The 17,579-nt window shown below is 38.8% G+C and overlaps 1 protein-coding gene across 1 annotated transcript; it reads left to right on the forward strand.

The window, feature by feature from the left end:
• The first annotated feature begins 2,577 nt into the window (after nucleotides 1-2,577).
• LOC107045173 lies at nucleotides 2,578-4,587 on the forward strand. The gene is made up of 4 exons (XM_015267334.1): nucleotides 2,578-2,736; nucleotides 2,829-3,114; nucleotides 3,172-3,831; nucleotides 4,223-4,587. Exons 1-4 carry the CDS (start codon nucleotides 2,578-2,580, stop codon nucleotides 4,585-4,587), a joined length of 1,470 nt encoding a protein of 489 aa, XP_015122820.1.
• Nucleotides 4,588-17,579: the final 12,992 nt, after the last annotated feature.

Raw genomic sequence — 17,579 nt, forward strand, 5'->3', positions numbered from 1 at the left:
TTTATAATTTGGACATATACCTAATGGGCCCATCCAACATAATGGGCCGGGAAATCAAACTAGAGTATCTTTTAATTTATAAGTTAATTTTCTGCATTGAAAAAATAATGAGCAGGTAATTTTCCGCGGAAAACCTTTATCGGCTGGGAAACAATGAGATCCATGGACTTTGTATCGGAATCCTGTCTGGCTCAGATTTATCAGCTTTTTACATGCTTTTTTTCTGCACAAACGAAAAATTTTCTGCTCCAATATTTTGGGCCACAACCCGACTTTTAGTATTTGGACATCTATTCAATGGGCCCATTCAACAGGACGGGCCGGAAAATCACACTAGAGTATCCTTTGATGTGTCAGCTAATTTTTTGCGTTCAGAAAATAATGAAAATAATAATTTTCCCGGGAAAACCTTTATCGGCCAGGGAACGACAAGACCCAACGACATTGTATCGGACTTCTGTCTAGCTCAGATTTATCAGCTTTTTATATTTTTTTTCTGCGCAAACCAAAAATTTTCTGCTCCAATATTTTGGGCTAAAAGTTGACTTTTAGTATTTAGACACCTAGCCGATGAAACAATTCAATAGAATGGGCAGGAAAATCACACTGAAGTATCTTTTGATTTATAAGTTAATTTTTCAGCTTTGAAAAAATTATGAAAATCATAATTTTCCTCGGAAAACGCTATGCGATAATTCAATTTTCCGATACGCGTTCGATCGAATTTCTTAACAGTTTATGACGAAATTCCCCGAAATGCCACAATGTTCACGAGATTGTATAGAAGAGGAAGAGTCCCTAAAAAAAAAAGAAAATTCGCGAGATTTTTTTGAAAAATTAGCGAAAACTCGGAAGGTTTCTTGGAAAATATTCCAGTTTTCTTTTTTTTTAAAGAAAATTGGACGAAAATAATGGGTTGTAAGAAGGGGACAGAATGCTGCAGACAACGCTGGTGGGATCAGCTAGTATCATGAATACAGAGGAATCCCGGTGTCTGTACAACCACTTGTCCGCTCACTTCATGCGCGCAATTAGAAAATTTTTACGTCGACACGAAGAATTCAAAACCAGCTAAGAATTGTTTAAAATTTCTACAAAATTTGGAAACATTGCACGAATTGCGACTTGAAAATCTTAAAAAAATCTTCAAGATTGTCATTTAATTGTTGATAGATTAAAATAAATTCTATCAACTGTCGATAACGTGACAATAGAACTTTCTATTTTTCTCATCAATGAACTGTTATTAGTACTTACCAATTCGTATTTCAGCCCTACCGAAAGTTTCTGAAATATGTAACAGATGGATACATTCGACCTATCTATAACGCAATAGGGTATTTCAAGCGATCCAGCGGCGTGGAATGGTACACAAGCTCGCTCGTTTGAGGGGGAATTCCTATTTTTTAAGCAGTGAACCTTCGGTGAGGATGAAGGAAATTTGTATTTATGAATCTACGTAGAGGCTATTGACTCATTCGAAAATGAGAAACCATTTCCTTGATTGCACAACTTAAATATATTGTGACATTTTCAGATATTTCCAAAAATATCCAACAATGTGGAAAGGTGCGTGTTGTGACAACAAGTGACCCTCGACGTAAATGCTTTGATCTCGTGAATAATCAAATATATTTCTTCTGACTATGGCAGAAAACTCGATCTAGCTCTCAGCTTCTCAGTCCAGCTTGGCCTCCTCTCACACCGAAACACTAGTGCAAGGCCCCAGCTTACCAATTTGTTGTCGCTAGGGCTCGTGTATACCACTATCCTAATTCTAAGGACCAGGAGTGAGGTTCAGGGATCAGTAAGCGCGAGAAGAATAAGCCGTAAACTCGATTAACCCAGAGCGACAGAAGTATATTTTCCAAAATAAAAAAAATAGTAAAGTAAAATAAACAAGTGTAATGCTCCGGAGGGAGATACAATATCCGGAAACTAAACAAAATAAAGTAGACCAAAAGAAAAATCGATGGACCCAATGTCCTTCAGTGGTTGGGCTCCGGTTATTCATTTCCGGCCCAGAGAATTCAAAGAATAAATCAAAAGTCAATTGTTGGACCTCCAAGTCGCTCTGATCGTAGTTGCCTTTAAACTTAACCTTAATAATGTAATAATTATCAATTGATATTAAGTATCACAGTTCTCCGGTCCTACGCATCGAATTCTTCTGATACCTGAGAAGATTCCCCGCTAATACTGACAGAACCTCTCACGAACGGCCGTTATGTAGATGACATCTGCGGAGGCGCGGAGGATTATCAGGAGCTCGGGATGGTAGCATAGCAGGTCCGAGGGCTCTGCAATGCTGGTCAGTTTCCGCTGGCAAAGTGGCACAGCAACAGTCCAGAACTGTTCTCTTCGCTCGAGCCCGAGAACATCTCACACGAGCAACACGAATTTGAGGACTCGCAGACTAAGATACTTGGGTTATCTTGGCTGCCTAGTACGGATCATTTAGTCTTCTTATCGAGAGCACCAAGCAACGTCATCATCACCAAGAGGGCGATGCTCTCTGAGGTGGGCCAACTTTTCGACCCACTTGGCTTCATTTCGCCAGTTCTTATTAAGGCGAAGATGCCTATGCAGAGCTTGTGGGCCGAGAAGGTTGGATGGGACGATGAGCTAGCATCAGGAACACAAGAGAAGAGGTCTCAATTCCGAGAAGAGCTCACACATCTGGAGGAGATCAGAATCCCCAGATGGATTGGACTCACCAGAGCACCTGCAGTAGAGGTACATGGTTTCGCTGAGACATCGAACCTAGCGATGGTAGCAGTCGGCTACCTCAAGATCACCACCGAGCTGGGAGTATGGATCCCTCTCAGGTTTTCGCGAACAGCAAGGTAGCACTAACTCGAGCACTCGTCATTCCGAGGTTAGAACTCAACGCAGCAGTGATATTGGCTAAGCTCACCCAGTACACCCTCAAACAGCTGAGTATCACTGATGCACCAGTTTTCCTCTGGACTGATTCAGTAGCAGCGTATCACTGGGTCTCCTCCCATCACGCGCGTTGGAAGGAATACGTGAGGAACAGAGTCTTTAAGATAGAGCAAGCAGTACCTCAAGCACCTTGGAGATACGTTCCTGGGAAGTACAACTCAGCGGACCGTGCCTTCCGCGGAGTCTCAACAGTGTAACTCAAGAATCACCCTCTGTGGTGGTCAGGTCCAGCATGGTCTCAGCTCGAATCATCGAATCGTCCATCTCTCAACCCAGAACCCGAATCATCAGTCGATCTCGAAGAGAAACCACGAGTACTTCTCACGTCTCCGGTTAAGCAGCCGGAAGTCTGGGATTTGATTTACCGGTACTCTTCGCTGGCGAGACTCATTAGGATTACAACGATCTGCCTGAAATTCATAGCACGTCTCAATAAAATTTCAAACCGGTCTCTAACGACGGTACTCACGGCGGAGGATCTGGAATCAGCCAGATTGTGCTGGGTGAGGATCACGCAGCAAGCTCATTTTAAAAGAGAGTTTCTGCTCATCAGCAAGAATAAGATCTTGCTGAGAACACACCCGATGAGCAGATTCAACGCGCTGATCGATCGCCAGGACATTCTCCGACTATCAGGACGACTTAAGTTTGCACAGTTGGAACCGGAAAATATCCATCCAGCTATCATCCCGCGAGACTCCCATTTAACGCGACTCATCATCGGAGAAGCACACGAGAAGACTCTTCACGGAGCAACTCAAATCACCTCAATGCGCATCAGGAGATCTTACTGGATTATCGGCGAGAGAGCGCCAGTGAGATCCTACATCCTCAGATGCATCATCTGTGCGCGTCATAGAGGAATCAGAGCTCAACAACTCATGGGTCAGCTTCCGGCAGCACGTCTCCTCCCCTCAAGAGTATTGAGTATTTCTCAACACGGGAGTTGACTACGCAAGGCCAGTCTCATTGAGAACTTGGAAGGGACGTGGGCATAAGACAGTCAAAGGCTGACTAGCCATATTTGTCTGTATGACCACGTCCGCGGTTCATCTAGAAATCGTCTCCGACTACTCAACAGAGGCCTTCCTAGCAGCTTACCACAGGTTCATCAGTAGGAGAGGAGTCTGTAGGAACCTCTTCAGTGATTGTGGGACTAATTTTATCGGGGCTGACAAGGAGCTGAAGAGGCTCCTTTCCTCGGGATCCAAGGATGCCAGACATCTAGCACAGCTCTTACTCAACGACTGAACTCAGTGGTCATTCAACCCTCCAGGAGTACCGCATTTCGGAGGAAAATGGGAAGCAGCGGTTAAATCAGTCAAGCACCATTTCACCAGAGTAACTCGGGACTCGACACTCACCTTCGAAGAGCTCACCACCCTGCTTACCCAGATTGAAGCTATCCTCAATTCACGACCGCTAGTTCCTCTCACAGATGACCTAGATGACCTATCAGCACTCACTCCAGGTGATTTTCTCATCACCGAAGCACCTATCACAGTACCAGAGTCAGTGCTCGATCATCTCAACATCAACACTCTCCAGATGGCAACTCATCCAGAGCAGACTCCAAGCCTTCTGGAAACACTGATTCACGAGTTACCTGCAGAGCAAGCAGGCCATCACCAAGTGGCATAGTTCGAATCACAGCATCAAGGTCGGAGAACCGCAAAACCGTGCCGAAAAGTGAACTTGTTGGGCACATGTTACAAAAAAATAGTATGTGTTACACGTGCGTACGGAAAAGTGCTGCTTTACGTACTAGTAACACAATGTACTTTTTGGTAACAGAAAAACGTATCTCAAAAAAAAATCGAGATCAAAGTTTGACATTCTTTGTATGGAGGTAATTAAAAGGTGTAATTATCCCATACATATACTGCTTCTCTGCAGAGAATGATCCTCGATTCGACCCCCACTTACTCAAATTTCCACTTGTGCTTGTGTCCCCACTACTCGAATCGAGGTTCATTCTCTGCGGAGAAGCAATATAGGAAGGGGTGCTTAAATATAGAAAGTTTCAGGTTTGAGGAAGGGGGGTTCATATATGGAGATTTTTGAAAGGGAGGCTTAATTAATTGTGGAGCAGAGGTTTATATGGGTGATTTTATGAGAGAGGGACTCATTTGTGGGGAGTTCATCCATGGGGGGGGGGGATGTTTAAAAAATGTGAGGAGGTTAGATGAAAGGGGCATACATGGGGTGATTTTATATGTGAGAGGGATTTATACACGGAGGGGTGAAGGGATGGGAAAGGGTCTCATATTTGGGATTTTGGGAAAAGGGAGCTTCGCCTATGGGGAGAAAGTTTTACATGAGGGGATGTTTGTGTGGGAAAGGGTGCATGGGAGGGGGGTTGTACTGAAATTTCGATGTACAGCCCCCTCTCTCGCGTAGTGAACTTAGCTCGTCGGTAAGTTTTTCAAGCACATGTCCGGAACTAAAGGAGATGAGAAAGTTTTACTGGAAAATGAGGGGGGGGGGATTGAAAAATTGGGGGTTGTGTATTGAAAATTCACAAAACAATTGCGAACCCCCCCCCCCCTGTAGCGCCTCGCTACATCCACACTCACGTGTTAATACACGGACACAACAACGCGTGCAGTTGAGGCGACTGGACATCAGTGACATCATCGCTCTTTGTCACTCAACCGTCTAATGTATACTTCTCACTTGTCCCTATTGTATTCGTATCCGAATTCTCGCCTTTTGCGAATATTATATTCAGTCTGGCGCTAACCGCCTATTACTCTACAAGTCGACCACCCGACTTGCTCTCTACTTTTGTATATATATTTCTAGACGCGATTGAATAAAGGACAATTAAGACAACTAATTGTTTAGTAGTGGATTGATTAAACTTCCTGACAACACCTCAATCCCTACATTGGTTCCGATACTGGTTGGGGTCTGGGTGAGAGACAGATCTCGACAGAATCTCAAAGGGAAGCCGCCCTCTTTATTCGACAAAAGTGAAAACTCTTCGCAACCGCGTGCATTCATCATCGAAAGTTTTTACCCGCGCATCCCAGTGAAGTACATCCATCTTGGTGATCATCCACGCATCCTAGACTATCCAGTGCCGCACATTCCGCGAGTTCGAGTGTTAAATTTGATTCCCCGCGATAGAAAAACGTACAATTTCGTCGCGTGGGTACCCAACGGCATTGTACAAACGAGTGTCTCATGAATTCTGGAACATTCCAAGCGTCCGAGCGCCGAGCCTTGGTTTTGTTACGTCCCTGCGAAATCAAAACAAGTGCCAGTGGTCGTGCACTAACATCATGAGTGCGGCGATTTTATTTTTGTGTTATTGTGATGAGTACCAGCACATTGCTGAGCACCCAGAGACGTTGTGCTGTGCTGGTGATAATAAAGACTTCTAAATACTTTATTTTTCTCTCTCACAAGCGTCGATTTTATTTCATTTCGGATAAACTGTGAGATGACAACAACCGCGTTAACACAAAGACAAAGACAACGGTAGCAACGAGCAGCTAGAGGACAGTGACACACTGGCATGAGGGAGAGAAGAAAGTAACCTCATGCCACTCTTCTCCGATGGCAGCGTTGAGAACATCGGGCCGACTCAACGAGCTCATCTCCGCTAGAGCATCGTCGAGAATCACATACACACGCAGACATTACCTCTACCTTCAGGAATGATGGCCAGTTTGTTGGTACGAGGCACATCAACGTAGCGAAAATGGACACCGCATCCGCGGCACGGGCGCAGGAGGCTGGTCACCCCAACCGTAGTCCCTTCACATCTACACATGCCAACAGGATTTCACGGGCATCAGGGGATCTGGACCCTCGCCTACGATCTGCGACGACTTCGCGACATGAGGGAGACAAGAAAGTAACCCCATGTCGAACTTCTCCGATGGCAGCGTCGAGAACATCGGGCCGACTCACAGAGCTCATCTCCGCCAAACCTGAATGAGAACCTCGCCCTCTGGAATACGCGACGTCACATCGAACGCCGATAGACGTCTTCACCAGAGCATCACCTCTCTGACACATCATCGAAAGGCATCGCACACACCTGCATACACACACCATCGCAACACACGGCGACGGTAAACAAACACACCACTCCAAGCTCACGACCGTCTCAACACATCAGCAACCTGGGGAGCAGCCCACGCCTAGCAGAAGCTAGGGTGACGCAGTCACCTCCATCATAGAATTTTTTTTTGGCACAAGCTCAACCGTGATGAACGTATTAATTTTTTGTTTAATGTTTCAGTTTAGAAAAACTGCGTTTTTCACTAAGAAGGGGAGTCATGTAGCGCCTCGCTACATCCGCACTCACGTGTCAATACACCGACACAACAACGCGTGCAGTTGAGACCACTGGACATCAGTGACATCATCGCTCTCTGTCACTCAATCGTCTAATGCAGGGATGGGCGAAGTCGGAACCTCGGGAGCCACGGCCATAAAGCCCTATTAGACCCATTGTTCGGAATACAATACCCCAATTGCGTGAGGCCCAGCATAGTCAGAGTGGGGGTAGCAGCGTGCACGAAGAGGGGCGCAGTTAGACAGAGAGAGCGCCACGCGCTCTCCCTCAAAATTTAAAAAACCTTACCGCCTAAAAATTCAAACAAATTTTTACCAATTCAACTTGAAAAATGCTTAGTTGTACCGGGGGTAATTGTTAAAACATTATGGTGCCAGAAATTGATTATTTCTTAGTCACCTTAATATTGAATAATTATTTCATTGAAAATTGAAAAAAATATGAGATGTCAGTTCTTTAAAATTTAATTAATTAATTATTTATTTAAAGTTTAACTTATAAGTTTTGCCCACTCTTGGCCAGCATTTTTCATAGCTACTCAATGGAAACCACTGGAAGGTGGTAGGCGTATTCCGTCAGGAAAACACTAAAAGAAAAAAATGTTTTGATAATATGAAAAAAATTCTAGCCGCAAACTAATTGATCGTTAGCGATTAGATTTTTTGTAATTTTCGAAACCATTTTCTTCTCTCAGTGTTGGAAGGAAAGAAAATTAAGGAATGGGAAGGAATGGCGGGAAATATTGGGAAGATAAGAAAATTGCATGCACAACAACATAGAAACTCCATCCCCCGATTATTAATAAGCCATGCACCATACGTCATGCAATAAAAAATTATTAATGCGAAAAGTGGGACTCCATGGTAGCTGATAATTTTTCTAAATCCGGTGAATAATTACTTATTACAATTAATATTGAATCTTTGAGAGTCGAGTCCGATAAAATTGTGCGATTTGACGATTTTTCCTTACAATTTAATCTATTTTACACATAAAGTTCCCATTTTTTGCCGATATATGAGCCAAAAAAGACAACTTAAAACGATTTCACCATGAAAATTCTGCAAGGAAATTTCCCTCGAATGAGTTGTATGAACAAATTCTTTTAAGTTAATTTTTCCTATGAATCTATTTATTCTTTCAATATTCATATCGGAACAAATCCCAAATAATGGTCGGCCAAACACTAGTGGGATTTCCGTAGGAATCCAATAGAATTTCATTAAAATAAAAAACTAGGACTGTTTATTCGATTTTTTCATCTGTGATCATTTTTCAATTATCTTTGCTCGGTCACTCTTTGCAGCTAATTATTTTGATTTTTTTCTGCGATAATTATTCATTTTCGTGGTTAACTGGAAATGGATAAATTTTCAACGATTTAACAGTGGGATCGATATAATGAAAAAAAGTCAAGAGATGAAATGATCAAATTTCTTGTTTCCGTGCTTTTTTAAGGTCAAAAATCTTTTAAATTTAAGTAAGACTGTCACTTGCTGAACATTTAATTCCTGAAATGCGGAAAACACAATTAAATTTTTTAAATACTGCTTAGGGAATGTTCAAACAATATTAACAAAAATTAAAAAATCTTTTCACCAGTGTTTTTCAATTCATTTGCTGCCGAAATATTCAATTTGGAGTGATTTATTAAACGGAATTTTATGCAGAAGTTGATATAGAAAAAAATGAACAATTGATATTTTTTAACAATGCAAAATATATCAAGAAAAATATTCATATTTTTCTTTCAAAAATTCAAATTTTGTGCGTGTTGACTGACATAACGATACCCCCACTCTGACTCAAGCATTGGGTCTCGCCACTCCGACTACCTGCACAATACAACAGCACCCCTTTTTTTATGGTCATTGGCCTAATTGGGCTTGGGAGCTCGGTGAGCTTGGAGAGCTCACTTTGCCCAGGCCTGGTCTAATGTATACTTCTCACTTGCGCCTATTGTATTCGTATCCGAATTCTCGCCTTTTGCGAATATTATATTCAGTCTGGCGCTAACCGCCTATTACTCTACAAGTCGACCACCCGACTTGCTCTCTACTTTTGTATATATATTTCTAGACGCGATTGAATAAACAACAATTAAGACAACTAATTGTTTAGTAGTGGATTGATTAAATTTCCCGACAACACCTCAATCCCTACACCCCTCCCCCCTCTGCCCCATTTTTCCAGTAAAAATTGGCGATCTCCCTTAGTTTTGGAGATATCCGTGAAAAATTCACCGACGAGCTTGATCGACTACGAGAGAGGGGTGGCTTTACATCTGAATATAAGAGTTAGAATACAATGTTCGAAGAATAAGGGTCAGAATACACAATTCAAAAGAGTATTATAAGAGTCACGAGGTTTGTAAGTGAAGCGATGAGGTGGCGTAACCCCGTAATAATTATATGAATTGACTAACTTATATTGAAATTGATACTGACACTCCTCCAATCCCATCCTAGAATTCTTTTTCATACTAAATTGCAAACGAAACAAAAAATTATTAGGGGAAAAAGTATTATTATAAATAATATCGTCATTAGCACGAATTTTATTAATTTTTCTCTCTTATCCTACCCCTCTTCATTAATTACTATCATAGATTATAAAACCTATTCAACAGATGGATTCATAACTTAATGGATTCATCAGTTACTCAACTCATGCCAAGGTAAGACTTCAGAATAATCTTAAACTTTGGATCTGAATTGGTGCACCTATCTTATATTTGCTGACTCTTCAACACCACGTAACTGAATTGAACTGGAAGATCTGAAATTTATAGCTTACATTTTGAATCTTAATATATAAGATAGAAAAAAAGTAGGGGGCCGAGGCTATCGGGCAGAAGGCATATGACCGTTAATTTATGTGTTATTCGTCTTTCTCATTCTTTATTTCTACTAATTCCATTAGTAGTAAGCTTACGAATGAATTCATTTTATGTGAAAAACGTTTTTCACGTTAACTGCTCTATTTCAAAAAGTATTGAATTGATCAATTTGATATTTTACACAGGAGTGTACCTGAATGACCTGAATGACCTGAATGACTACATAGTCCAGTCAATTTAGCAAAAAAATCAACATTAAATCCAAAAGCTTCGAAATTTTGTGATACGATAGGGTAGCTTGTATAAACGATAAAGTTCTATTTTTAGGTTGTATTTTTTTTGTAAATCACGATAGAAAAAACTCATCATATATGAGCAGTTGCGCGCCAAATCGGACGCCCAAAAATTCGATGTCGGGGATTTTTTGCTGATTTTTTTCTGAAAAGTAGGCCACCAGATGAGCCTTTTTAAAAAAAATCATCTCAAAATATTGACAATTAGGGAAGTTATGATTTTTTGAAAATTTACCTTTTTTCAATGAAATTTTTTTTTCACATTATCATGAAGAATAATTCAAGCCCCCTTGTAGCGATCGGATTTCTCTTTAACACGCTTAAAGAACATAAAAAAATCTTCCAAATGAGATGTCATTCGCTGCATTTGCATCAGTTTTAGAGGGTTTATGCGCCAAAATGTATTTTTTTGTCAACCGTGATTATCTCAAAAACCTAATTTTTCAAAAATCCGAAATTTTTACCAAAAATCATCCTTAAAATGACGAATATTTGCGCGTCTATTAACGTCAGTCCTTCATAGTAGTTTATGAGTTATTAATACTTTAAGTGAGCAAGCTACTGAAAATGATCGAAAATTGCTGTTATTCATCGAATTATCCCAGGAATCAATGAATCTTTACTAAAATTCATGTGTCAGAAGATGATATTTTTGAGAATCGAAGGTAAAACCGGGCTCAAATGGAACGCAGAACGAAATAATCCCCCTGAGTACAGTGGGTACAAATGGGTTATTGGATACAAAGCACCATTAAAATTTTTAATTTTCATAGATTTTGGATTAAATCGCATGGAGAAAATCGTATGAGGTATTCCATGTCAAATCGGTCAACCTCTTTTGGGCGTGGTTCGAAAACAGATAAAGCTCTGATTCTATTCTATTTTTCACTTTTTCTTTCTACCCCAAATTCTAAATTTTCATTGAAAATTACCAGTGATTGTTGAGATGACATTGATTTTACTACTAGAAATTATTTTTCTTATTTTATATTTTCTATCTTCAAAAAAAATTGTGAAATTCTGAAGGAAAAAGGCAAAAATTGAATATATATTCAGGGCTCTACCCACTTCTGGGTCGCCCTCAAGATGAGTGTTTATATCGTCAGATTTTATAGGAAGAATAAACAAGCAGGGGTTCGAGCCCATCCGACAGAAGTCATGCGACAGTTACTTTTTACATGATTAATCCTTTTCTTCTCTTTATTTCTACCAATTCCATTGATAGTAAGCTTCCGAATGGATCCGTAGCAATTCTTTGAAGTGTATGACCCTCAACACACTCAACTCTTAAAAAGTGAAACGTGAAGTTGATTTATCAACATATGTTCCACAACCCCACCCAGTACTGAAAAAAGCTGTATATTTCGTCTTGCCGAAGAAGGAAACCTGTATGGTGGATAGCGCGAGCATAATTGGGAATTATGAAGAAGAAAATTCACTCTAAGAAAATTTGGCCTTTGAAGCTCCGACCTGTAGCAATCCCAGATCGTTACAAAATTCGACCTCTGTCATAGCTATGACATTTCATCAAATACAAAATACTATCAATTGTTGTTATGACTTCTTAAGTCATATAGAAACGAAAATCATTGATAAAATGACGATGTGTAACTTTTTAGAAAAAAAGATTTTTGGATAAATTGCTCTATGCCCCAATGTACTGAATGGATTGATACAAAATTTTATATATAACTATGGACTCATAATACAAATTAGTACGCAGAATCTCAGATGTCTAGACCAAGCTTGACGCGTATTATGGACACCACATTAACTGTAAAATGAAAAAATGACAAAAACGCATCAATTAAGACATCGTGACAAATATTTAAAAAAAAAAGTGAATCGGCCCAGTAGTTTAGGAGATATTAAGCATAACAGTTTTTCACAAAAAGTTTAATATCTTCTAAACTACTTATCCGATTCAGCTCGTGAACAATATAGTTCTGTACTATCATAATAGCTACAATCCCACTAAATTTCAACTTCCTATCTTGAATTTTCAGCGAGTTATCGTTTCCACAACGATTTCCTAGTAAAAATGAAAAATGCCGATTATTACTAAACTGACCCTAGTTACGTAACAATATTTTGATTTGATTCGATAGATATTATCGTAAGGAATACTTTCCCGTCAAAAAACTTCAAGAGATATTAAGGAAAAAAGATTTTTGAGAAATTGGTATATCTCGGAAACTACTGGGCCGATTAAGCTGAACTTGCGCCCACAAATGCTCCAAAGTAGTACCAATTATCCGACAAAATTTCAGATTTTTAGCTCAAACTTTAGTCCTTTTTGCTTCCGAAGGGAAGCATTATTTAGGGGGGTTTTTGAAAAAAATTCCGGAAAATTGGCATACACATTCGGACATACATACATTTTCTAAAAACATCATATTTTTACGTTCCATAACATTCTACATCATTTCCAAGCAAAATTACGAGATCGTAAAAATCATCGATTACAAGGCTTCCATTCGGAAGCAAAATTGTAAAAATTGTGATGTAATTGCTGGACATCGAGTTAGTTAATTATAGTTTAAGGAATCGATTTCCATTTTATATGTTCCGGAATCGAGACAAATACATTCATCCTGCACTTTAATAAAGCTAGAGGAAAGATGAAAATTTAGAAGGCTGAACAATTCAGCCCAGTTCAATAAAACCTGAGTTACGTTAGAGGAACAAATAAATAGGAACGCAGAAAAAAATCGTAGAGCTCACACGCAAGATGTGATGAAAAAATCGAAAACAAAAACAAAAAATAGTTTTCGAACCCCCCAACCCACATAAAATCCCTGTCAATTCTCCAGAGAGATTTTCATATGATTTTTCCCATACGATTCATTACAAATTCGATGAAAATTTCACTGGGGTTCTTACTTTGTATCGTGTTCTTGTTCCACCAAGCGTTCCATGTTGCCCCAGTTTCCTCTACAGTCTTTTCTGCAGCTCGAAAATTCCATGTTTTGATACATAATTTGTAGCAAAAATTCATTCATTCGTGGAATAATTCGATGAATAACAGAAATTCTCGGTCATTTTTAGTCGCTTGCTCAATTTAAGTATCGATTTTCTTTCTCTGCGTACAACGTAAAGATTTCCCATTCCCTAAGAATGTCTGTGTACGACCTTTTGGCTTAAATTTTTAGGAAAATAAAAAAAAATGTATATACGATTTTTTGGCACAGGACACACGATATGTTTCTAGCAATTTCTCTTTTATTTTCGCTGATTTTTTAGGTCAAGAGTTGGAAGTTCATTTTGAAATGCAATCATGGCAATTGAAAATTCACAGAAGTGATGGGAACTAAATGTAGATAAAAATATTAGCGAAAAGAAATTACTCAGTATAACCGAAAATTTTCCGCCGATTTTATCTCATGAATTGCTGATGATTTCTTCCGTTACTTCGCTACTGATGCTATCTGCCCATTTTCTGCTGATTTTATCGGTAAATTGACAGATAATATATGGTCACGTTTTGGTACTTCTTAAACCGACAATTTGTGGACAATGATATTCCTTATTTTATGCCGAAAGTACTCTTAATTTTGTCGCTAATTTTCCTGACATTTGTATCCGCACATTAACCCGAAATTTTTACGACATAATTCAAATTAATTTTTCTGATAACTTGGCGAGTTATCATCTCTACATTCCACCGAAATGTCGTCAAATTGACGGAATTTTCGTGCCAATTCTTCTGCAGGAGAAGATGAAAACTTGGCGATGATTTTCATGGCATCGGATAATTTTGCTGTTCGGGAATAATTCACGAATCTCCTTTCTATTACTGCATAGGTAAGAATAAGCATATTTGCCCTCCTTCCCTTTGGAGATCCGGTCTGGATTACCAGTAGCAGCGGCAATCATTTGCCAGATCGTATCTCCCGATCCAAGAATATCATGACCATCGATGATGATCTTTTCTTTGTATTCTGTTAGAACAGCATGAATTTTCACGTGGTCCAACTCATTCTGACGACCTCGACTTCTTGTATTTTCTTCCATTGTTTATTATATTATTTCAGGAGTTGATGTATCAGAAAATCGAAGGAAAACTATCGGAAAGTGAGTGACAAACCAATTTGGTTGATATCTATAATTTTTCAACAAAAAATCTGAGAAAACTATTCTGGAGTTACCGCCAAAGTATAACGTTTCATGGAGATACGCCATAAAGGGTGGAGGTCATTCTGCCGAAAGCATCAAATTACCGACAGGGTCAAGTTACCGACACGGGTATGGCTGACGGAAAATCCCTAGACCATTTAATGTTATGTCCTACCGAAGTAACTAGGAGGACAGTAGCGCCAATAAATTTTAGAGCGCCAATTTTTGACTGTAGATTCGTTTGCCGCCAAAGCTCTGATGAGCACTCCATCGAAGTCCAATTGTTTAATCCCAGAATATTTGGTTGGAAGGGTTGAATTGTGAAATAAATTCAACACAAGTGCTTAAGAGAGCACACAAATACTTTTATTCAAAATACTTCAACTTCAGACTTTAAACTTTGCACTACAAAAAATGAATTTAATAAACTCTAGAAAAACTCTACTGAAAAACTATTTGAAGAGAGAAGCTGGAAGCTGAAGGCTTCACCACCAATTTCCATGGTGGAACTGACTTAAACTTAAACTTAACTCCAAGGGTTGGGTCCGCAACCCCACTGGACTAAAAGTTGCGCGCGCAATCCCGGCCCAAGGGAGAGGGAAAAGTGAAACTCAAGGAAAAGCGGGGAAATGAAAAAAGGGGAAGAAGGGGAGCGTGTGACGTCGTGAAACTTCGTCGCGAAGGGTCTCAGGCCCTCAGCCTAGCGAAACAATGAATAAAGGAGAGCCCACACATGTTGGTCACGTGAAACAGAGAAACTTTCGAAATAACCAGAACTGAGATTTTACGACATGGGACCGTAACCGTTAAATTTATTTTCTTCTCTAAATTTTGGATTTTCGAGGAAAGGGTTTACTCAACGAGAATTTTGGAGGGTTGTAAATTATAAGAACAAAACTCAAGTATTTGACATTTACTATTCCCGTAACGGTTTTTCTCACGCTTGCAATGCTGTTTTTCGTTCTCTTTGTCCATTGTATTCCAGACTTTCTTTATTCTTCTATTTCTGGTATATTTTTAATTTTCTGAACTATTTAAATTATTTTCCAACAATAATTTGAATCTCGCGGACTGCTATGGCCGATTAATAGCCCCATCTATAAATTTCAACGTCAAGACACCACATTAAATGTGATGGCTCATTTACAATAAAAACGTTCTGTTATTAATATAGGTTACGTCTTCCAGTGTCTGAAGGTTAAAAAACAGTTAATTTTATATTTTTTAATTAAAAAACTCTAATTTATCCGCAAAATGAGTAAGTGATGACAAAATTTGTGCTCACTATGTGGGATTACTCCGATTTGCACAAACAGTGAGTATCCGGTGGCCTGGCGTAGTGGTTAAGGCCGTTGCCTCACAACGGATAGGTTCCAGGTTCGATTCCTGGCCGGGTAGAATGGTGAGATCTAACCATTTTTAAAGTCTTGATCAATCGCCATATAGTCTCATCAGACTCGAAGCGATATAAAATAAGCATAAAAAAAAAAAATAAACAGTGAGTATTGCTCCAAATTAATTAATTCGTCAATTATTCATTAATGATTGCCCAAAAAAAATCCAAATTAATTGGATTATTTTTTAGCAAAAAAAATAATTGGTAAAAAAAATAGAATTCATCAATTGGATTGATTAATTTGCTTCAAACTAATAAATGCACAAATTATTAATTAATGATTGATTGGTCAATGTTCATCAGATATAATTTGCGATGTTTCAGTTAGGAGACTGCTCCTTGGGCTGACTATGAGTATCAAAGTGTTGGGAGCTCTCCGTATATATCGCTAGTATCAGCTGCTCCATCAGAACGTGAGGACGTGACGAGTACCTGAAACATGAGAAGTAGGGTGATGATTCAACGTTGAATCCTGGAGAGACCCATCAGCACCCTCAGGACGACCATTTCGACCTTGGTCAGGATATGTGGACGTGGTGATATGTGGTGAAGTGAAAAATATTTGAAAATGAAAAAATTATTTGAAAAACGTGTGATTTTTCGAAACAAAATAAAATTTTTGATGTAAATTTTATCAGCTACAATAAACTCTATTTTTGTAAACTCTATTATTTACAAAATAGACTCATAATTACGATAGTTATGAAATTAAAATTATTACTATTCATAAATTTGAATTGCCTAGAAAAATTGATTGAATTTCTGTTAATTTTTTATTAGTTTTTATTTGTTTTCTATAAAAGTTTTACAATGCAATTTTTCCTCATTTTTTTCTTTTGATTTTTTTCATTCGAAGCTGAAGTGAAAAAATCATGTCGACAATTTGTTATGAAGAATATCCTGAGAGGAAGAATTGTATAGAATGATGAAAATCTACTCATTTTCTCTATAAAATAGTTTCTAATATTATCTTCTATGAGAAAAAAAATGCGCAGGAAAACTATGGAATTCTTCAATAGAATTGTCGATTGAATTCATTAGATTTTGCTCTATAACATTTTTTCGTACGTGAATAAGGCATTATTCCAACCCTTTAGCTTCATAAGATGAAATGAAATCCCGGCCCAGGGGAGAGTTGGGAATAAAACAAATAGTTCATTGCTATGTTGCTAAAAACAACGGCAATAAACTATTTGATTTATTCCCGTAATTCATTTGTCACACAGGTTGTTTACTTATGTATATCCATTATTGTCAACCCGGAATTCAATTAAGCTGTAACCCTGCCAAAAATCGTTGACCACTACACATGTCAATCGGAGGGCCAGAAGGGGAAGAAGAACTGTTTCTATGACTAGCAAATTCATATTAATTTCTTGCCTATGCACTGGCCAGAAGATACATTTTTATTTATTAAACACAAAATCTTTATTCTAGTAAATATTCACTTCCGATACTATAAATGTCATTTGGTTGGGTACTACTTTGGTCCAGCTATTGAGGATGAGAATGATTTTCGAATTACTCAGCCTCATGACTGTGATTCAGATCAAAAAGTACAAGGCAAAATACAAATATCGTTTCATTTCATCTTATCACGTATGAAAAAATCGTATAGGAATTTTCTATACGGATTGCGTATTGAATTCCTATAGGATTTTCGTATATGATATTCGG

Source organism: Diachasma alloeum, unplaced genomic scaffold, assembly GCF_001412515.2.
Source record: "Diachasma alloeum isolate Michigan unplaced genomic scaffold, Dall2.0 Dall_scaffold_00883, whole genome shotgun sequence".
Lineage (NCBI taxonomy): Eukaryota > Metazoa > Arthropoda > Insecta > Hymenoptera > Braconidae > Diachasma > Diachasma alloeum.

Bases quoted from the DNA above. Each gene is read 5' to 3' on its own strand.
- LOC107045173 (XM_015267334.1), top strand. From the start codon at position 2,578: ATGCCTATGCAGAGCTTGTGGGCCGAGAAGGTTGGATGGGACGATGAG. The intron at 3,115-3,171 runs GTGCCTTCCGCG...TGTGGTGGTCAG, and splicing joins GAAGTACAACTCAGCGGACC to GTCCAGCATGGTCTCAGCTC. The intron at 3,832-4,222 runs GTCAGCTTCCGG...TCAACCCTCCAG, and splicing joins CAGAGCTCAACAACTCATGG to GAGTACCGCATTTCGGAGGA.